The sequence below is a fragment of the Osmerus eperlanus genome, chromosome 12 (assembly GCF_963692335.1).
Source record: "Osmerus eperlanus chromosome 12, fOsmEpe2.1, whole genome shotgun sequence".
Taxonomy (NCBI): domain Eukaryota; kingdom Metazoa; phylum Chordata; class Actinopteri; order Osmeriformes; family Osmeridae; genus Osmerus; species Osmerus eperlanus.
The window spans coordinates 10,824,467-10,846,590 of NC_085029.1; the positions used below are offsets into that span (position 1 = coordinate 10,824,467).

At 48.2% G+C, this 22,124-nt stretch overlaps 2 protein-coding genes across 3 annotated transcripts; one reads left to right on the plus strand and one right to left on the minus strand.

Annotated features, from left to right (window-relative positions):
• Window positions 1-29: 29 nt before the first annotated feature.
• On the minus strand, window positions 30-11,947 carry rfng (RFNG O-fucosylpeptide 3-beta-N-acetylglucosaminyltransferase). Of its 2 annotated transcripts, none has more exons than XM_062474053.1 (9): window positions 11,072-11,947; window positions 9,436-10,063; window positions 2,969-3,014; window positions 2,712-2,814; window positions 2,160-2,313; window positions 1,865-1,950; window positions 1,497-1,662; window positions 1,230-1,315; window positions 30-1,118 (listed from the first exon to the last, which is right to left on the minus strand). In XM_062474053.1, the coding sequence occupies exons 2-9, from the start codon at window positions 9,955-9,957 to the stop codon at window positions 1,049-1,051; spliced, it is 1,233 nt and encodes a 410-aa protein (XP_062330037.1). In that variant the 5' UTR covers window positions 9,958-10,063; window positions 11,072-11,947; the 3' UTR covers window positions 30-1,048. The 2 variants fall into 2 exon arrangements, with proteins under 2 accessions (XP_062330037.1, XP_062330038.1); XM_062474054.1 differs by lacking the exon at window positions 11,072-11,947 and adding an exon at window positions 10,425-10,673.
• Window positions 11,902-20,036, plus strand: LOC134030762 (COP9 signalosome complex subunit 1). Its single transcript, XM_062474052.1, has 14 exons — window positions 11,902-12,051; window positions 12,730-12,822; window positions 13,082-13,263; window positions 13,393-13,560; window positions 13,644-13,779; window positions 14,344-14,421; window positions 14,518-14,578; window positions 15,107-15,192; window positions 15,916-16,010; window positions 16,262-16,367; window positions 16,476-16,556; window positions 17,372-17,509; window positions 17,720-17,854; window positions 19,337-20,036. The coding sequence occupies exons 1-14, from the start codon at window positions 12,019-12,021 to the stop codon at window positions 19,409-19,411; spliced, it is 1,467 nt and encodes a 488-aa protein (XP_062330036.1). The 5' UTR covers window positions 11,902-12,018; the 3' UTR covers window positions 19,412-20,036.
• The last annotated feature ends 2,088 nt before the right edge of the window (window positions 20,037-22,124 follow it).

Genomic DNA, 22,124 nt, shown 5'->3' on the forward strand with positions numbered 1-22,124 from the left:
AATCAAACAGAAAACAAATGTAATGCTGACTCTGCACATTCTTTTTTATTTGTTAATCAAATGTTGAAAATAGGAGCATTCAGTTTATTTTATGATTTCTTACATATTTTTTTCAGATACAGAAGTTCAGATAAAGCCTGTAATAGAACAATTGTAAAAAATACTTTAAGAAACCAGTTATTTGGTAATGCAACACACATGCTTTATTCAGATAACAACAAACAACAGAAGAAGTTAAGGAAAACAAATCCTGACAGGCAAGAGTAGGAGTGTTGCTCTGTCTGCCTCCCCCACTGGCCTGCAGTAGGGGCAGATGGAGGGATGGACACATGCAGGCTATGTTTTTGGATTCTAGTGTTTTTGTGCAAAAGATTGAGCGGGAGATCAAACGTACTATTCCAACTCACAAAACAATACTGGAAGGGCCACAGAACAGAGCAGGCAGGAAGTAAGATGATCTGAGGGAACAGTTCTCGAACAGTGCAAACGTCATAGGAAGGCCAATCGTCTTTCAGAAAAGAATACAACAGTTGTGTTAAAGGGCATTATTCCGTACACAATTATGATGGCTTTGTTGACACACATACACACAAATAGATCCTGGTTGGAGAATTACAAAAAATAAAAAAAATAATCTTACATTGTTTAAAGGCATGCGACTTGACCCACATTCTCTCATCGTTAACACTGTCTGGTCAAATTTGGTAAACTAAACCAGCCCTTAAATGAAAGAAAACTCAGATATTAATAAATAAACACTTCACCCTGTTCAGTAACTATAAGCTTTTATATCAGTTCTGTACCTCAGCACTCATTCAAACACACGTACAGTTTACCAGTTGGAATTCAGACATGGAAGAGAAAAAAAAATTACAACAGGAAGTGGTGAGAAGGATCGCTGTGGCGACGGTTGACGGGAGCATTATGCATAGGGGTGCATAAATGTAGACAAAAAACAGCAAGTCACTTTGGATAGAGGCTCCTGCAGAGTGACTATTAAGGCGGGAGAGTAATCAGACTGGTGGATGTTGGGGTAGAGTGGTGGTCTTTAGTGGTGTTGATTCTTACTGGGGCACCAGTCCGTGTCTGGGTACAGGAGGCAGTGGACTGTCTTAAACCTGGAGAGAAAGATGAGAGAGGGAAGAGATAAAGGGGAGGGAATAATTTTCACACTGCACAAAGACCAACTCAATAAATTCTCTGTGTCTGAGCTGTGCATGGCTGGGTACCGTGAAGGGTCTTCAACCAGAGGGAAGGCTCCTCCAATGCTGACCACGTTCCTGCGGTTTTCAAAGCCTCCATAGCTCAGAGTGACCTGAGACACACACGGACACACACAGACACACGATTCGTTTGATTTCCCAGAACAATTAGTGGCTATTGTATGCTACGCAGACAGTAAGACAAAGAGAGGTTGTTTCTCTCTCCCCGTCCGTCTAACCCCTCCCCCCTTCTCTCCCCCTGGCCCCTCTCTCTCTCCCCCTCTCCTTCCCTACCTGCTGCAGCAGAGTGTTGGAGGGTAGGCGGGTCAGGTTCTCCAGGTGGGAGTGGAACAGGCGCGTGTGGGTCAGCGACACCTCCAGCAGAGCCTCGATGATGTAGCCCACCGTGCAGTCGTCAGGGAGACGGATCCTCTCCGCCGTGCTGATGAAGTTCCCCAGACTGGAGGAGGAAGTACCCCCATGGAAGAGAACAGACGCACCGAGGAAGGACGGGAGAGAAGAAAGTAGTAGAGAAGGCCACTTTAATGTTGCTGAATGATGAAGCTACGGACCTCAAATGACATACAGACTCCAGGACCGAGACCAGAACCAGGATCATAGGGCCGTGACCAGCACTATGCATGGGACCGGGTGTGACTGACCTGGCCCACGGACTCATCTTCAGCGCCAGGCCCCGGCTGATGCAGAACCCAGCTCCCCCTGTGGCAAACCAGAACTTCACCGACGCCTGAGGTACACAACACACACATACACCCACAACCTCAGAGGCCAACATCTACTTAGTCCAGGAACCAGTCCACATTGAGACAACAAGCTACTAAATGAGTGACAGAGTAGGACGTAGATGGGTAGCAGTGAGAGAGAGAGAAGGGGGGAGAAGAAAAAGGAGAGAAAAACAACAGCGAGTGGGCGCGGCAGAGGAAACGAGGAACATACAGATCCATCAGCCTTGACCCTCTCTGCAGCCTCTATAGGGTGGTCCAGACTGGGCCGGCCCAGGTACACGTCCTGGCTGTGGTGATAGGACGACAGCAGGACCAGCAGGCTGGGGAGGACTACGTAGTTATCGTCATCCAAGTGACAGAACCACCTGGAGGGAGGGGAGGAGAGGTTACGAAGCCCATCAATCAACAAACCCATCAGTCATTTATGTTCTAGTCGGTTTCTGACAGACTGGTGTGAGATATGCAACTATATCGATACAGTGTCAAAAAACACACGCACACACGTGGGACCTCCAGAACCCATATGGGCATATATAGTCTATTACTGGCAGAGACCTGAGAGACCACAACACTGTTCTGACCATCTGCTGACCTCCATAGTCAAACACAGCAAGCACAGCTCTTCAGACTGTAGTGGGAGCCTGCTTTCTCTACTCTACTCCTACCAGTTTGAACTATCAGAGCCGTTAGTACAATGTTAGCAACTTCTTAGGCTGGGACTAAGTTAGATTTAGGTTCGGGATAAGGAGAGGAGCAGACATACTTTTTCTGTGACTCAATGAACTTGTCGTACTCCACCGACATCTTACAGCAGAGCGCCTGACGTGTGTGAGCTGCTGAACAGTTGGTGTTGATGATGTTTGCTCCTGGGGGGGGGGGGAGTAGATGATAGAGGGGGAAATGGCACATTACAGTCTTCATGAACCCTTTAACAATTTAAAATCATGTATATCTATAAAGGCTGTCATATTTGAACCTCTATTTGAGTGTGTGTGTGTGTGTGTATATATATATATATACCTGTTTTCCTTAGCTCCTTGTCCTCCCCATCAGTGAATATAAAGGTCTGCAAGAGACAAAGACACAGTGTTACCAGAGCACTCACACACTCACACACACACACATACACAGCAGCCCAAGTTACAATAAAGCAGTCCATTGTTCAAAAGGTACAGGCGTGAGGTTGTGATGAACAAATGTACTGACCGAAAGGTGGAGGGGAAAAGAGAGAGAGACAGAGAAAGAGAGAATTTTTGTTTGCGCAAACTAGTCCATCAAGTCTATGGACAGGATTCAGGAAAGTTGGCAGAGGAACGATAAGTAGAATCTTTCAGATGATCAGAGAGCAGTCAGGCTTGACTCCGTGCTGCTCACTCCTCCTCCCCTCTCTCCACACACTGCTGGTCCTCTCCTCCCCTCTCTCCACACACTGCTGGTCCTCTCCTCCCCTCTCTCCACACACTGCTGGTCCTCTCCTCCCCTCTCTCCACACACTGCTGGTCCTCTCCTCCCCTCTCTCCACACACTGCTGGTCCTCTCCTCCCCTCTCTCCACACACTGCTGGTCCTCTCCTCCCCTCTATCCACACACTGCTGGTCCTCTCCTCCCCTCTATCCACACACTGCTGGTCCTCTCCTCCCCTCTCTCCACACACTGCTGGTCCTCTCCTCCCCTCTCTCCACACACTGCTGGTCCTCTCCTCCCCTCTCTCCACACACTGCTAATCCTCTCCTCCCCTCTCTCCACACACTGCTGGTCCTCTCCTTCCCTCTCTCCACACACTGCTAATCCTCTCCTCCCCTCTCTCCACACACTGCTAGTCATGTCCTCCCCTCTATCCACACACTGCTGGTCCTCTCCTCCCCTCTCTCCACACACTGCTAATCCTCTCCTCCCCTCTCTCCACACACTGCTAGTCATGTCCTCCCCTCTATCCACACACTGCTGGTCCTCTCCTCCCCTCTCTCCACACACTGCTGGTCCTCTCCTTCCCTCTCTCCACACACTGCTAATCCTCTCCTCCCCTCTCTCCACACACTGCTAGTCATGTCCTCCCCTCTCTCCACACACTGCTGGTCCTCTCCTTCCCTCTCTCCACACACTGCTAATCCTCTCCTCCCCTCTCTCCACACACTGCTAGTCATGTCCTCCCCTCTCTCCACACACTGCTGGTCCTCTCCTCCCCTCTCTCCACACACTGCTAATCCTCTCCTCCCCTCTCTCCACACACTGCTAGTCATGTCCTCCCCTCTCTCCACACACTGCTAATCCTCTCCTCCCCTCTCTCCACACACTGCTAATCCTCTCCTCCCCTCTCTCCACACACTGCTAATCCTCTCCTCCCCTCTCTCCACACACTGCTGGTCCTCTCCTCCCCTCTCTCCACACACTGCTAATCCTCTCCTCCCCTCTCTCCACACACTGCTAGTCATGTCCTCCCCTCTCTCCACACACTGCTAGTCCTCTCCTCTCCTCTCTCCACACACTGCTAATCCTCTCCTCCCCTCTCTCCACACACTGCTAGTCATGTCCTCCCCTCTCTCCACACACTGCTAGTCCTCTCCTCTCCTCTCTCCACACACTGCTAATCCTCTCCTCCCCTCTCTCCACACACTGCTAGTCATGTCCTCCCCTCTCTCCACACACTGCTAGTCCTCTCCTCTCCTCTCTCCACACACTGCTAATCCTCTCCTCCCCTCTCTCCACACACTGCTAGTCATGTCCTCCCCTCTCTCCACACACTGCTAGTCCTCTCCTCTCCTCTCTCCACACACTGCTAGTCCTCTCCTGCCCTCTCTCCACACACTGCTAGTCCTCTCCTCTCCTCTCTCCACACACTGCCAGTCCTCTTCTCCCCTCTCTCCACACACTGCTGGTCCTCTCCTCCCCTCTCTCCACACACTGCTAATCCTCTCCTCCCCTCTCTCCACACACTGCTGGTCCTCTCCTTCCCTCTCTCCACACACTGCTAATCCTCTCCTCCCCTCTCTCCACACACTGCTAGTCATGTCCTCCCCTCTATCCACACACTGCTGGTCCTCTCCTCCCCTCTCTCCACACACTGCTAATCCTCTCCTCCCCTCTCTCCACACACTGCTAGTCATGTCCTCCCCTCTATCCACACACTGCTGGTCCTCTCCTCCCCTCTCTCCACACACTGCTGGTCCTCTCCTTCCCTCTCTCCACACACTGCTAATCCTCTCCTCCCCTCTCTCCACACACTGCTAGTCATGTCCTCCCCTCTCTCCACACACTGCTGGTCCTCTCCTTCCCTCTCTCCACACACTGCTAATCCTCTCCTCCCCTCTCTCCACACACTGCTAGTCATGTCCTCCCCTCTCTCCACACACTGCTGGTCCTCTCCTCCCCTCTCTCCACACACTGCTAATCCTCTCCTCCCCTCTCTCCACACACTGCTAGTCATGTCCTCCCCTCTCTCCACACACTGCTAATCCTCTCCTCCCCTCTCTCCACACACTGCTAATCCTCTCCTCCCCTCTCTCCACACACTGCTAATCCTCTCCTCCCCTCTCTCCACACACTGCTGGTCCTCTCCTCTCCTCTCTCCACACACTGCTAATCCTCTCCTCCCCTCTCTCCACACACTGCTAGTCATGTCCTCCCCTCTCTCCACACACTGCTAGTCCTCTCCTCTCCTCTCTCCACACACTGCTAATCCTCTCCTCCCCTCTCTCCACACACTGCTAGTCATGTCCTCCCCTCTCTCCACACACTGCTAGTCCTCTCCTCTCCTCTCTCCACACACTGCTAATCCTCTCCTCCCCTCTCTCCACACACCGCTAGTCATGTCCTCCCCTCTCTCCACACACTGCTAGTCCTCTCCTCTCCTCTCTCCACACACTGCTAATCCTCTCCTCCCCTCTCTCCACACACTGCTAGTCATGTCCTCCCCTCTCTCCACACACTGCTAGTCCTCTCCTCTCCTCTCTCCACACACTGCTAGTCCTCTCCTGCCCTCTCTCCACACACTGCTAGTCCTCTCCTCTCCTCTCTCCACACACTGCCAGTCCTCTTCTCCCCTCTCTCCACACACTGCCAGTCCTCTTCTCCCCTCTCTCCACACACTGCTAGACCTCTCCTCTCCTCTCTCCACACACTGCTAGTCCTCTCCTCCCCTCTCCCCCCCAATCTCTACCTAATCTCTCCCTCTCCTCTTTTCCATATAACAGCCCCCCTCCTCGCTCCCCCCCGCCCGCCCGCCCGCCGGCCTCGTGCGCAGTGGCATGCCCTCTTTGTTTTCCTCCATATCCTTCCATTGCTTTTCCTTCCTCTCCGTCTGCCTCACGCCTGGTGGTGTGTCGTGTTTTTCATCTATATTATTTCCTCCCTCCATTCCTCTCCCTTTCGCTTACCCGTGCCCGGTGGCATGCCCTCTTTCCTGTGGGCAGAGAGAGACGCCTGGCTGTCTTTGCTTGGCTTGGCAGAGGACACCACAAGCATGAGTTGCTAACACACACACACACGTGCCCAGCCCAGTTAACAGAGCAAATAGCAACTTGGACCCCTTCGTTGTCCAAACACCTCAGGAAGGGATACCTTGAAGAGCCAGGAAGAGGGCAGAGATGCCAGCGCTGGTAGACCTGGGCCCTCAAAGGCCCCCAGAGCCCTAGAACGAGGCCCACAGTCATTCTTACTGCGCTGCGTCAGCCTGGGGCTACTCTGGCATAGCAGAGTGGGAGGACTTAGCTGTTTGCTGCAAAGCTATGGTGTTTTGTTTTGACAGTCTGATACTAAAACACAGATTACACAAGAAACTGAACTATGATAAGCCTGCTATTAACCTTCCCAAAGCGACAGTATTTTAGACCAAGTTGCATGTTAGGTATGCTGGGTTTGGAGCGTTTCTCCAATACTTGTATGTGTACTGCTGGATTCCAAGAATAGTTTACACACTGGGAAGATAGGGGGGTTAATATATGACTCATTGGTTCCATTATTTAGAGAAACCTCCCTTCTATGAGTGGCTGGAGTAGAAGAGTAGAACATGGTAGAGTAGAGTCTGCCTAGAGCTAAGTCCTTGGTAAAGATAGACAGATGTTTGGGGATTTAAGAGGGCTGTATAACACCAAGAGGTCTGCTGTTAACCACTCAGAGCACAGAGAGGTCTAAAGACCTGGAACCCATATTGCACATCTCAATACCTGTCATCAATGATCCTGTCCACTCCATCTGGAGATGAACAACTGATGAGACGGCTTCTATTAAGATCGGTGAAAATACTCTTTTTGTTGACAGATGCTTCTGGAAGATGGCCGCCGACCCAGCTGGACCTGGTTGACCTCGTGCCACCACTGAGAGGTTAGAGCTCAACCAGGTTTAGTGGTCACAGCCTCCTCTAGGCTGAGGCACCGTGTGTGTGTTCTCACTGTCTAGTACAGCATACCTCACACAGTGTACAGGATATCTCAGGTGTTAGTGTTAACTCTGCTCTTCCTTCGCCTGGGGGATCTCGTAGAATCTTGGTGAATAAACACAAATGGAGTTGGTTAGAGGTACGACGGTGGACCACAGTGTGTGATGTCACCACAGGAGCACAGACGCTGCAGCAGGGGCTGACTAGTGGTTGTTCCAAAGGCATCGTGGCATGTAGGGTAACTTTGTCACATACTGCGTGTCGATGTCATCGCATGGAGAACAGTCACCCTGATTACCTCAAATGGTTGGTTATTTGTGTAGCTGTACATACACTCAGTCTTCTCCTTTCCTCATCTTGTATTAGCCGCTGTTCTAGGACTGTGAGCAAGCCGGGTTAACAAAACACACCGATTTAGGCTTATACCCTGGAACACAATATTCCACAAAGGCGACATGATTTATCCAGACTATTGACCATAGGGCCCGACACCCTCTCCTCCTCTCCTTTGTGCTTGCCCTAGCTCCAGTCTGTACTCTTGTGGCTCCCAGCCACCCCTAGTCCCCCAGCGAGCCTCTCTGTTTGCCTGTCGGCTCCCCCACCCATTTCCCTCTGGCTCCCACCCTGTCTTGCATCCACCCCCCTTTCCTTCCATCCAGCCTCCTCCCATTCTGCACCCCCCCGGGCCCATCCCATCCCTCTAATAGTAAACCCCTTTCTCTTCCCTGTTAGGCTCTACCCTTCCCATTCTTCTGCTCTCCCCCACCTCCCAGATTCTTGGTATATTCATCTAAAATCCATCTACAGGGTGGGGGTTCGGGGTGAAGGGTACACGGCAGTGTGGGGGGGGGGGGGGGGCGGAGATTCCAGAATCTGGCAGTGAGGGAGAGCAAACACCCCAGTGTTCCAGCACACATGTGTCTCAGTCTCAGGTTGCTGAGGAACTTCCTCCAGGGGCCTGCTTGCTCACACACACACGTGCGCACTTCCCCACCAACCACATACCCGGGAACATGTAGAGCAGCTGCCATGACTTTCCCCCTGGCTCTCTCTCGCTCCCTATTAAACACAGTCATGTAGCAATCTCTCATGTCCCTGAGCACAGAGGACCCAGCACCAACCACACACTAACGCACGCACACTCACACACACAACCTGCAAGTCTGTCCAATACTCAGGCTGTAGTCCTATCTATCTAAGCACAAGAGAGGACATAATGTTCTCCAGCATGGCAAAGCACACAACCGGGTACCACGCATTAATCAACCTGGTAATCAGCCCCATGGACTGATTAGATTTACATTTAGTCATTTAGCAGACGCTCTTATCCAGAGCGACTTACAGTAAGTACAGGGACATTCCCCCGAGGCAAGTAGGGTGAAGTGCCTTGCCCAAGGACACAACGTCATTTTTGCATGGCCGGGAATCAAACCAGCGACCTTCTGATTACTAGCCCGAATCCCTAACCACTCAGCCACCTGACTCCCTGACTCGATGAGGGGGAGATGTGCATGAGCACACTGGGCTAGGGTTAATGAGCACACTGGGCTAGGGTTAATGAGGACACTGGGCTAGGGTTAATGAGTACACTGGGCTAGGGTTAATGAGGACACTGGGCTAGGGTTAATGAGGACACTGGGCTAGGGTTAATGAGGACACTGGGCTAGGGTTAATGAGGACACTGGGCTAGGGTTAATGAGGACACTGGGCTAGGGTTAATGAGGACACTGGGCTAGGGTTATTGAGGAGACGGGAGAGTGGGAGTGGAGCTGGAAGGGTAGACAGGGAGAGAGAAGTAGAGATAAATCTATAAATCAGTCATATAAGATATGAGTTTCTGGTTACATATTAACGTTGGAATTTCAGAGTGGAGAAGAGCCTGGGAAACACCCAGCTCTGGTACACAAACAACACAGCAACAAACAGAGATTGTGAGTTAGTATTTTAACAGGCCTGATTTGATTGTTGTGTTGGTTCCTTACTGTGTGTTTTCGAGCACTGAACTGTGTTGGATTAGACAGGAGTTAGTTCAATCACACAAACATGGACTACACCAGCTATGGGAACTACTACTACTACTACTACCTGCTCTCACAAGGCCTTGTGCTCTTACCTGTTCTCTGGCCCTGGACACCCAGGTCTGCAGCAGCAGCTCCAGGCGGGATTTGTGGTACTTCCTGGTGGTCTTCACTGCCAGGAAGATGTCCTTCGGCTCCAGAGGTTCCCTAGACCTGAAACCTACTCCCCTCACCCCAGGTAGGGAGCCCTCCGCTGGGCCTCTATGTGAGTCTGTCCTCCTCCTTGTGTTCGGGAGATCCCTTTGCCCTGCTATAGGTGCACGGCCACCCTCCCTGTTGGTTTGAGTGTCTCTGGGTCTTCCCTGCCCCACAGAGCTCACATTATGCCCAAGGGTCAGCCCTTCTTCCTGGAGAGGGACTACCAGACCTCCAGGATTGCGGGGGGTGTTGGCAGGCCGTTTGCCCACACGGGCAGGCCTGGGGTGGGGACGAGGCGGGGGCAGGTCAGCCTGGTGTGGGGTGGGCTGAAAGGCTGGGATGAGGAGCAGCAGGAGGCCGCAGAATGCCAGTGACAACAGAAAGCACAGCTTGCTGGAGCCCACTGAAGCAAGGTGCATCCTGATTGGCCAGTGGAGGGCCTATCAGCCGCCGGCGCCGGCTTCGCTCTCCGCACTGCAGCGTCCCATCTTCATGACATCAGACAGAAAGTGGAAATGACACAACCTGAAAGACATAATATATTACTAACATGTCCACATTGTAACAGTACTAAAGCACTGGTTTAGGCCCTAAACTCTAGTTTAGGCCCTAAACACAACCTTTACAGCACATCTTCAGTTTGTGATTAGCCATCTGGATATCACCCACCACCCCCTTTTATTTGCAAGTGAGCTGCAGAGCAAGGGTTCCACAACGCTCAAAGTAGGTCTAGTCCTCTGCAAGTGGAAGGCACTTCAGCGTTCTTTCTTGTGTTGAATGCATAAAAGCTGGAACGATATTGAGGCTCTAAAATCTTGGCCCTTTATCACTTATAGCTCGCAATTTGCCAGCGAGTTTATGAGTCACATTTAATATCCAGACTTACCTTCAGAGTGTTAGAAATGTCCTGTTTGTTGCTATTTTCAGAGGGGCATGACACCTCAGCCAGAAACAGATGTCAGTGTAGGAAGCAGAGACGGATGAAATGAATCCTCTTCTTTACTAAAATTAGCTACCGATTAAAAAAATACTTCTCAGCATAATAGGCTACATATAGAAGATATGCTAAAATATGTGTTGAGTTACTTCTTTTTAGAAGGTAAACATCCATACCAGGCAATAGTTTATATATTAATGATAGGAAGATAGTATGTTATTGTGTTTCAAAGTTGAAACATAAAAGTTGAGATCCTGCCAATAGAAACAGGTCAGACCGTTTGTGCATACAATTACATAGACTCGTGACTATTTGAATGAGGCATTTCTACAACATTCAATGCAACGTTTAAATGCCGTTTAAAGTTCCGCCGTGCCCGAGTGAAAGTATCGTGCACATGCCGGACGACCCCCATTGTAAACAAAAGAGGGGCGCAAGATGCTTGTCTTCAGTCAAATTCTTTTGAATCAAATAAACATAAATAGCTTGTTTTGAAAACAATACACAGCAGATCATATCGACAATGTCAGTGATTGTGCAATAGTAATGTACACAACGTTCCTGGTATAATAAAGGAATTAAATGATCATTCTTACCATAAAACACAAAACACACATGGTTGTGGATGCTTCACATCTTGTCCTCAGATCTCCCCGAAATTGTGAATCAGCAGACACAAACAACTCAAAACTTTTGAGCCAAAAACTTAAGTTTCTATTGCCCGGACCTTGATCTATATCTAATATAATAAAGATATAGTTTGATAACTTGATCCCTCTAAAACGTCCCTTTTAGTTCCTTGCGTCTTGACTTTGATACAGCCTCGAACTTTGATCATCCCAGTCTCCCTTCTAGCCCCTTCTCTCTCCCTTGCCTCTCTCAATGGCGAGAAAGATTATAAACTGGCTAGCTGACTAGACGCTCGCCAGGAAAGTGCATTGGAGTCAAACATCGTTTGTTTCCAATGAGATTACAAACGAGCTCTTGTTCCACGGATTCTTCTCAAACCTCCACTGTATTAACCCCGTGATTGTTTCCCTAATGTGAAGGGGCCCTGCCCTCGCACTCTGGAACTTAGCGCCCTCTGTCTGTCTGATGAAACTGTCGACTGTGGCAAACAAGTAAAACTCCTCAATCATGTGCGGTGATCATTCGTTTTGAAATGTTCTGATTGTGCTACGGTATTATTTGTCAGGGTTGTTTATAAAGTTGTTAAATAAATATATACAGAATAAATTGAAGATAGACAAACCTCATCCTAATCTTATTATCAGCCTGGCCTGTTTGCAGCCGCAGCGAACCACATTCTGATTGATTCACTAGCACTCTGCGGATTTTAGTTGTCGTAGAAACTAAGAAGATAATTTTTTTAAATGTCAAAAGTAATTTCTCTGACAGAAAAATATTTTTGAAGAACTAAATCAAAGAAACCACGATCACATCTGGAGCAAGGGAAGTCAGGAAATGCTGTTTGTCAGTCGGTGAACCGGAAGTAATCGAACGTCGCTGTTTGTTGCTGCAGCGCGCGTCAGAAACGGGAAAGATGCCTTTGCCCGTGCAAGTCTTCAACTTTCAGGTAATAATTAGTCATTTATTAAGCATATTCGTGCTGCAAAATGTGTAGCAGAGGAAAATCTAGCAACTGGATTTGTTCGCGCTTTATTGGTGGTGGGTTCATAGATCAGTTTAAGATCCCCCTGGCAGAAAGCGCTAGGGCCGTCGCCGCTTGGCTTGCAGTGCTGTTAAAGCTAAGTAGCTTGCTAGGCTAACTTTTACAAGTTAGCTTGGCCTATCAGATAACTAGAATATAAATGTAGCATCATAAGTATATGTACTTGCTAGTTTGAACCAGTGTGATATGTTGCCACAATTATTGCTGACAAAGACATTCAGGCTGTTGTTTTACTTGAAAATTGTCTTGTGAAATTCAGGTTGCTAACGTTAGCTAGTTGGCTACTGCCTTGCGTGCCTAGCTGTGACTGACTTTGACAGTCATGCATGGTATTATATTGTTAGCCAGCTAGCTTGTCTGTCATTTTTAGCATCTTAAATTTAAAGTTCCGATGTTGTAATGTTGACTTAGCCTTTCACATGCCAGCACGTAATCTATGCCTAATTAGGTAGGCATGTAAACACTGTCTCTGCCAGTGACAAATATTCGCCAGCCCTTACAGCTAAACTAGCTATCATTGTCTATTAGCTAACTTTGCTAGCTGCGGTCACTAACCAGATGAGCGGGTGTGGTCTCTCCCAGGGGGCCGTTGAGCCCATGCAGATAGATGCAGACCCGCAGGAAGACCAGCAGAACGCCCCAGACGCCAACTACGTGGTGGAGAATCCAACATTGGTATGAACTCTGATACTAGTAACTCAGGAAAACTCAATAAGTTTCATGGTGTGCTGGTCACACTGCTGTCTGTTTTAAAGCCTACCAAGCACACCTTGTACCAATACACCATTAAAGTTTTGATTTGTGTAATCCCAAAATAAGATGTAAATTTTGTTTAAAAAAAAAAAACACTTTACGACTACTGACACAAGTTAACACAATCAGGATGAAAGCTATCTGTGTGGGAAATGAACATGCAGTGTGTATGTGCGTGTAGGACCTGGAGCAGTATGCATCCAGCTACAGCGGCCTGATGAGGATCGAGAGGCTGCAGTTCATCGCGGAGCACTGTCCCCAGCTGAGGGCCGAGGCCCTGAAGATGGCACTGTCCTTTGTCCAGAGGACCTTCAACGTGGACGTGTACGAGGAGATCCACCGCAAGCTCTCCGAGGCCACACGGTACGGACGCGTGTCAGAGACGCCTAGGAAACCTCACCCGCTGGAGCCGAAGAGAGAGCTGAAAGTCAGTGCTTGAAGGTGCCTGTAATAATGTGTCTTTGATGAAAAGGTGTTTGTGTGTCCACCCAGAGAGGTCCCGGGGCCCCCGGATGCTGTGGCAGAGGCAGGGGGGGCAGACCCCCCTCCCTTGGACACCGCATGGGCAGAGTCTACGAGGAAAAAGGCCCTGCTCAAACTTGAGAAGCTTGACACAGACCTCAAGAACTACAAAGGCAACTCCATCAAAGAGAGCATCAGGTAGGAGAGTCTGGGTTAGTTTGTTATTGGCTGGGCCGGTGGAGTTGAGGCACACATCCTGACCTTTGCCCTCCATTCCCCAGACGGGGTCATGATGACCTGGGAGACCACTACCTAGACTGTGGTGACCTCAGCAACGCCCTCAAGTGCTACTCCCGCGCCCGAGACTACTGTACCAGCGCCAAGCATGTCATCAACATGTGTCTTAATGTCATCAAGGTAGGAGCGTCTAGGCAGTTGGTCTAGCTCTTCTCTTAAGCATCATTAAAAGCTCAAAGTCTGATGGAAGTCTGATTATGGTCTGATTTTCGGCCAAGTGACTTCAGGTTGAACCGTCAAATCTGATGGTTATTGGTCCTGTTAGTTTATCACTCCCAATGTGACACTGTCATTGCATTGGCACATTCCTGTCAGTTAAGGACTATAGTCTGAATGCGTAGAAATAACATTGAAACATAAATCAGCTGGCAGTATTACAAAACAGCTTGAGCATTAAGGCAACGTGAGTAGGTAATGGACCTGATCTACATATACTCCTCTATTATTAGAACCTGACGTTAATGTATTGCTCTAGTGTATGTGCCCCCTCCCCGCGCTCCCTGTTGTTCCCTCATCTCCTCTTGGCTCTTGCGGCAGATTATTCCCAACCATTGACACTAGAGGGCAGTGTTTATTAACATTGCTGTGCCTGCACCTCTTCCAGTCTCAAAGCCCCATTCTGTCTCCCTGCCGTTCTCCTACTGAGCCTGTGTGTGTCTCCTCTGCACACCTGTGTGCCTGCAGGTCAGTGTCTACCTCCAGAACTGGTCCCATGTCCTCAGTTACGTCAGTAAAGCAGAGTCCACTCCAGAGATAGCAGAGGTATGTGTGAGAGTGCACTGTTGGAGAACGTTCTGTCATCTATCTGAACCCCCCCCCTGTGTTCTGTGGTATGAATGACCGTCTCTTGTGTTGCAGCAACGAGGGGAGAGGGATTGTCAGAGTCAAGCCGTCCTCACTAAATTAAAATGTGCAGCAGGTAACACGCTTCTCATCTTCTATACACCAGCGGAACAAAGCGTATGCACCTGTTTTTGTTTGTCAAAAGGTCTGTGAAGTATCCGGTCCTTTGGTCTGCCTGATTGTTCAGGCTGATCAGGGTTGCTGGAGGCAGTGAACAGATGCGTGCATTTATTATAATTAGCGCTTTGAATAGAGCTCCATTTTTGTTCTGTTTTGATTGTGTGCAATCGCTACTGAAATGTAAAAATGTGTTGAATCACTTGAATATAGTTAACCTCGCTCCCGCGCCGCTCACCCCTCTCTTTCCTGCAACCCTCCCTCTCCAAACCCCTGGATTTATCTCTCCTTCCCTGAACACCTCTCACCACTCATCCTCTCCCTCCCCAACATATCTCTTTCCCCTCACTCATCCTGCTCTCTCTCCACAAAATGTATTCTTCTCTGGTCACTCATCCCTCCCCTACCTTTTATCCTTCTTCCCTCACATTCCTCCTTCCCTCCCCATTTTCCTCACTGCTTCCTGAACCCCCCCTCCCCCCTTCAGGTCTAGCTGAACTGGCCTCCAGGAAGTATAAACAAGCAGCCAAGTGTTTCCTGCTGGCGTCCTTCGACCACTGTGACTTCCCAGAGGTGAGAAACACCACACCCAGGGTAGGGCAGAAACACCACACCCAGGGTAGGGCAGAAACACCACACTCAGGGTAGGGCAGAAACACCACACTCAGGGTAGGGCAGAAACACCACACCCAGGGTAGGGCAGAAACACCACACCCAGGGTAGGGCAGAAACACCACACCCAGGGTAGGGCAGAAACAACACACCCAGGGTAGGGCAGAAACGGCACACCCAGGGTAGGGCAGAAACGACACACCCAGGGTAGGGCAGAAACGACACACCCAGGGTAGGGCAGAAACGACACACCCAGGATAGGGCAGAAACGACACACCCAGGTAAACTAGTAAGTCACAATAGTCTCTATTACCAGGTATAACAATATACTCTTAGAGTATTTGGAATTCATCCTGTTTCACTAGTGAGACATGGTCTACTTGGGTCAGACTAGTTGGGAGTAGCCCAGTTAGGGTCAGACTAGTTAGGAGTAGCCCAGTTAGGGTCAGACTAGTTAGGAGTAGCCCAGTTAGGGTCAGACTAGTTAGGAGTAGCCCAGTTAGGGTCAGACTAGTTAGGGTCAGACTAGTTGGGTGTCTAGTCATCCTAATCAGGTTCCAGGCTGGTGGTGATGATGTGTGCGTCTAATCATACTAGTCAGGTTCCAGGCTGGTTGTGATGATGTGTGCGTCTAGTCATACTAGTCAGGTTCCAGGCTGGTTGTGATGATGTGTGCGTCTCCAGCTCTTGTCCCCCAGTAACGTAGCTGTGTATGGAGGGATGTGTGCCCTAGCCACCTTCGACAGGCAGGAGCTACAGAAGAATGTCATCTCCAGCAGGTAGGTGTGTGTGTGTGTGTGTGTAACTCTGCCTATTTGTATTATAGCGATAGGAATAGACTGTGTGTGTTTGTGTGTAACTGTGTGCCAGTTTAGTGAAAGAGAAATTTGAATGTGTGCATGCGAGAGAATTGATTGAGTTGTCTGTACGTGATTGGATGCATGGGTGGGCTTCTGCATACTTCCAGTAATTATATTATTGTTATGAAATGCAATTTAAACTCTCTCCTCTCTGGACGCTCTCCTCTCAGCTCCTTCAAACTCTTCCTAGAGTTGGAACCCCAGGTTAGGGACATCATCTTCAAGTTCTATGAGTCTAAGTACGCTTCCTGTCTCAAAATGCTGGACGAAATCAAAGTAAGATACTCCAACAATCACTGATTAGAATGCACTCTATCAGTAGATTGATTTTGGTGTTCATCACAGACATGAGTCTTGACGTGGTGTGTGTGTGTCCGTCTCCAGGACAACCTGCTGTTGGATATGTACTTGGCCCCTCATGTACGGACCCTCTACACACAGATTAGAAACAGAGCCCTCATACAGGTGAGTCATTCTCAGTCACTCTGTCACACACAGGCCACATCCAGTTCTCAAACAGAGACTGGGGAGGGTTGTGCGTGGGCTGGTGTCAAACAGGGGAACATGTGCTAATCACACGTATGTTCCTTAAGCTCCATTAGCGGCTGTCAAACCGTGCGGAACACCTCCTGGCTGATCGACCGACTCAGTAACGACATTAGGATTGCCAGGCCGGTGGAAATGGGGTTGTTTTTTACATCAATCTCCCGGGAGCATTTAAACAGCCGCCAGGGCCCAGTTCCCTATCGATTCCCCAGGCCCTCCTCTCCAAGTGGAGACAGTCAGAGCAGAAGAGCTTGCTTATTTTACAAATACAAGTCCCCTGGTGTTGACTTGGATGGACCCAGTGGCCTGTAATTAGAACTGCTCTACTACTACGACTTCATCAATATGCTGTTAGAGCTTGTCAACAGCAACCAGCCCTTTCATTCATTCGTGTAAACAAATCCATTTCCAGCCATCAATATAGATCAATATGGAATATTGGAGTGGAGATGTGTGGTTAACTACAGGTTGGTTCTTCTGAACTGACCTTGTTAGGAATATTTCTGCCACTTTGATGGACAGTGTCCCTCTGGTCGACCCTGGCTTAAATAGCATGTTTACTGCAGCAAAATCTGTGTCGTTGTAAAGGTGTTGGATACACTGGCATTTGATGTATACGAGGTTGTATGAGACTGTCATCCAGCAGAAGTCCATCCAGAGTCTTTCTGTCATAAATCCAAGCTTGATGGGATGTGTGGTGTAACCCTGTGTGTGTGTGTGTGTGTGTGTGTCAGTATTTCAGCCCATACGTGTCAGCAGACATGACCAAGATGGCCCAGGCGTTCAACACCAGCGTGGCAGCCCTGGAGGACGAGCTCACCCAGCTCATACTGGAGGGGCTCATCAACGCACGCATCGACTCCCACAGCAAGGTAGGACACACACATCTGTCTCAGCAGCAGGTCCTACATTAAGGTGCTAAACAACAACAACAAACATCTGTGCTGCAGCTCCTACAGCAAGTCAACCTTCTCTTGGCCCCCTCTGCGTCTTATCAGAAGGGTTTTACCCAGTCTCTGTCACAGGCAGGGGCAGCTGTGTTGGGTATTATGCCTCACAGCCTTCCCTCGTCTCCCTGTCAGATCCTGTATGCGCGTGATGTGGACCAGAGGAGCACCACGTTTGAGAAGTCCATCCACATGGGCAAGGAGTTCCAGAGACGAGCCAAAGCCATGATCCTGCGTGCCGCCGTGCTGAGAAACCAGATACACGTCAAGGTAGCCTGAGGGGTCGCCCAGGGACAGGCGCAGGGGTGGTGGTGGGGGCCGCACTGAGATTAGACTGGGGTTTGTTTTTCTTCTTGCTTATCTTTCCAGCTACCGTCTCGAGGGTGCGATATCTCATAGCGGATCCTTCATTTGTGGTCTCCCCGCCTGCCCCTGTGCATCCTACTGGAGCCCGCTGGGCACTCACGTTTCCTCTCTTCCTCACCTCGCTACCTGCCTCTTCTTCTCTCCTCTCTCTGTCTGTCATCCTGTCATTCTTGATATCTGGCTCCATCAGAGGGTTGTCAGTCTTTTCCCTAGAACTCCTCCTTCCCTCTCTCTGTTCCAGCTTGTTCTCTCACTCCTTAGACCTTCCCAGTTTTGACCTTGTGAAATGAGTCACAGTGGAATGCCTAAGTAGTTTCCTAACGCCAGTCCTCTACTGATCTAACATCCCATAATGAGCCTGGAGACGGGCAGATCCTCCTTCCACAAATGCTAATTCAGCTTCTTCTGTCCTTGTGCTGATCTGTCTCGCACGTAGCATGACGTTTGTACCACTCTAATTATGCCAGAATTGTGAGTTTGAACTAAGGGTGCTTCGATCGGTCGCCGATCATTATCGGCCGATAATCATTTTAAATACTCAGATCGGTACTCACTATAAAGGCCGATCAAAAGAGCCGATTTTTTTGGGCTGTACACTTTATTGCCCATGGTCCTTTATCTCCTACCTAAAGAAAAAAATGTGAAACAATATTTTGGCTATGGCCTTTTATGTTGCAGATGTCATAGTCTAAAGTAAAAATGTATAAAGACTGTTTATTCCGTTTTTTTGTAATTTATTATTCGGCAGGATAGTTACATTTGTTTATTTATAAGTGATTATCAATATCCCAGCATAGGCTGGTTTATGTTGCGTCTCCAAGAAAGAGAGAATATGGTAAACATGTTTCCTGCCACTAAATAAACAGCTGTTGTTAATTCATGATATTTTATCATCTCTTCATTGTAATACTTAATATACATTGTTGTTAAGAATAGTTAAATAGATAATGCTACATGGTAAATAGAAGGCTTCAAATAGACCCATTAATCAGAATCAGAAAGGGGTTTAATCGCCATGAAAGTTTGCACAGACAAGGAATTTACTTTAGCAGGAAGGTGCATACATTCAACAGGGATCTTGAATAGTGGTGCACAAGTCTAACTATACTAACTACTAACGGTACAAGGTCTAACTAATACTAAGAGGCTGTAAGAATTTAAGATTTAAAAAATTAAATAAAAAGATTGTTACTCGGTATCGGACGATACTGCTTCTAGCGATCGGTCCCAAAACTCCTGATCGGAGCACCCCTAGTTTGAACTGATATTCCACACAGTTCCCAAGTTGCTTGTTTGAAACGAGTTATTTGAATATAAAGGGATGCTTTTCAGTGGAAGTGTCGTTAAACTAACTCTCTCTCTCACTGTTCTGCCGCACCTCTCCAGTCACCCCCCAGAGAGGGCAGCCAAGGGGAGCTCAACTCAGCCAACAGCCAATCACGAATGAGCACCAACATGTGAACCCATCATGCCTCAGCCAGGAAGTGACACGTCTGCTCGACAGTCCCAAGGGGACAGAATACCCCCCCACACACACACACACACCTTCTCTAACCAATCCAACCATCAAGGAGGATCACCTTCCGCCGCATAAACTACCCCCACCCCTACCCTTCCCTGCTGAAAATGTCATGAAGAGAGGAGAAGAAAGCAGAGGCATTCACACCATTAGGACCTATAGGGAAGACATGGTGGCAGTCTGTGTGTAGACTAAAGACTTCGTTTAAAGATCTGATTGTGTTGCTGTAATTGGGGAGTGTGTTGTTTGTTTGTTTTGTGTGTGTGTGCGTGGGTGTGTGGTTGTGCATGTGTAAAGATCAGCGCTCGGGTTGTGTTGCTGTAATCGGGGAATGATGTGTGAGTGTGCGTGCGTGTGTGTGTATAAAGAGCAGCGCTCAGGCGCTTCACAGTACTGTCCTCCTCTTTGTATAAGATGCACTTTTCTTTCTCTTACTGTGTCTCACTCTCTCGCTCGCCCTCTCCTTCTCTTGATGACAGACTTTGAATGCACCCATTGAGGAGTCTGCTGAGCCTCAGTACCGATGTCCACAAGATCTGATTTTAAAATAAATGTGTATGAAAATCAGACTTGTTCAGGACCATATTCCTTTGTTAATCCTCTGCAGTTTCTGCATCACTGATGCTGTATACAAAAACTGTCGAACAGAATTAAACGTGTGGTATTGGTCAAAGCACAGGATGACATTAAGAAGGATACATCTTTTTCACATTCGTTGAATCAACAAATAGATTGCCTGTTTTCTGTTATTCTTCCTGACTTATTAAAGTGTACTGATCAGTGACGACAGCAAGTGAAGACTGGATCTGAATTTCTTTGGTCGTGGGGAAAACAACACGGTTTAGAGATCAAATTATTTTTCTTTAATCGCAGCCAGTGAACCGCTCTCTCATCTGCAGATGTGGGAGTGTATGAGGTGTGAAAGTAGATTCTGAGGGGGGAGCAGCGATGTTCAGTTTCTGAGCTGCCATCCATGGTGAAAATCTGGTCATACGTTCTAAACCCTTTCAAATACTAGGCTATTTCATTGGAGATTGAGGTTAGTGCGAGTGAACTCGTCTACAAAGTTGTGTAACGTAATCGGCCCTGGGTTCCAAATTTATGATGAGGTTGCGGTGGTAGAGTTGATACATGTTCAGTTTCAATATAGCATACAGCATACAAAAGCGTTGTTTGCGGTACGCCCTACGCCTATATAGGTTTAGGCTAGGATTATTTATCTTGCGGATAACAGATTTGGGTTATTATTTTATTCAGCAGCAGCTGTGGTAAACCCAAACTGGGTTTATCTTGATAACACAAGGCTACTCGGTGCGAAGGCTGTGTGTGCGAGCCTGGGATGGTACAGGCTTAGCTAAATGCGATGCAGCATCGTCACAGGATTAAGTTGTTTAAACACGTTATGTAAATTCATGCAGTTCTGCTTCTAGTCTCCAGTCCGCTTGTTTTCTTTCTAGTTTAAAAATGTGAGCTCTATGTCTGGATGATGTATCATTGACACTTCGTCTGGTTAAATTAGTAACCTATATTGCCAGGCCTAGTGTAGCCTAGTGTTTTTTCCTCATTTTATTTATTTAGTGTTTATTACAATTAAGTTATTACATCTACCAGTTCTAAGGTGTGTTATGTTTAAATGGAGGTACAGTACCTATAAAAGCCTAACTTCGCCTACCTGTTGTGAATTGCTCTAATCATCAGGCCTGTACGGTTTCTGCCCTGTCCTTCTCTTGTCCCTATGGAAACGCCTCGTGTCTTGATTTATGTTATGATCGTTTACCCGGTATGAGCAGGTAACTGTTGATTAATGGAGACAAATAGAGCACGTGGAGGACCTGAAGAGGAAGACAGAGAAATTGGAGGACAGGTGAAATCCCTTAAACTTAATTTGGCACAACGTTGGCCAAGCCAGGCGCTTCATTTCAGTGTATGCATATCTGGGTGGGATGCATATCTGGGAGGAAGCCTGGAACATAGTTGTGAATATTCTGGGTTGTGCGGACATTTTACAGATTGTTTGTAGGTTTTCAGACCACTGTTGCATGCGTGTTGCTTACAGAAGGTTTGGCTGTTTAGTCCACTGTCTATCAAAGAGACTGCTGCATGGAGCCCTCTAGAGCCATAGCCAGACTGTGAATTTTAATTTGTAATGTGTCATTGTGATCAAAGTTCACATGCATTGCGGGTTTGTGACTATGAGAGTATGGTCTTTGTGAGTCTGCATAAATAGCTTTTGTGATACCAGATATCTTCGGCCTCCTCTGCCGACTGGTCAGGTCTGAGTGGATAGAGTGTGAGAGGAATGTAGACACCAAGGTAATGAGGCGAGTCCTGTTTGTCAGGCTTCACACACACAGAGACACTGACCAATATCAAATCCAAATAAATCATCTACCGATTGAAATAATTTCCTTGTGGGCTATTGTGGGGTAGCCTACATCTGATGAATGTTTATGCATTTCCTTGTTTTGTGGCTCAGTGGTTTAGATGGTTGGCCTGACCAGATGATGAACAACATCCAGTATTACACCAACTGAACCAGGGAGTCTTTTGTGCTGTGGTCAAGTCACTACGGATGTCTGATCTAAAGAAACCTAGACACTTTGAGTTTTAAGAAGAGCTTGATCAGTCTCTGTCCCTCGCTCTAGTTCCCCCTCT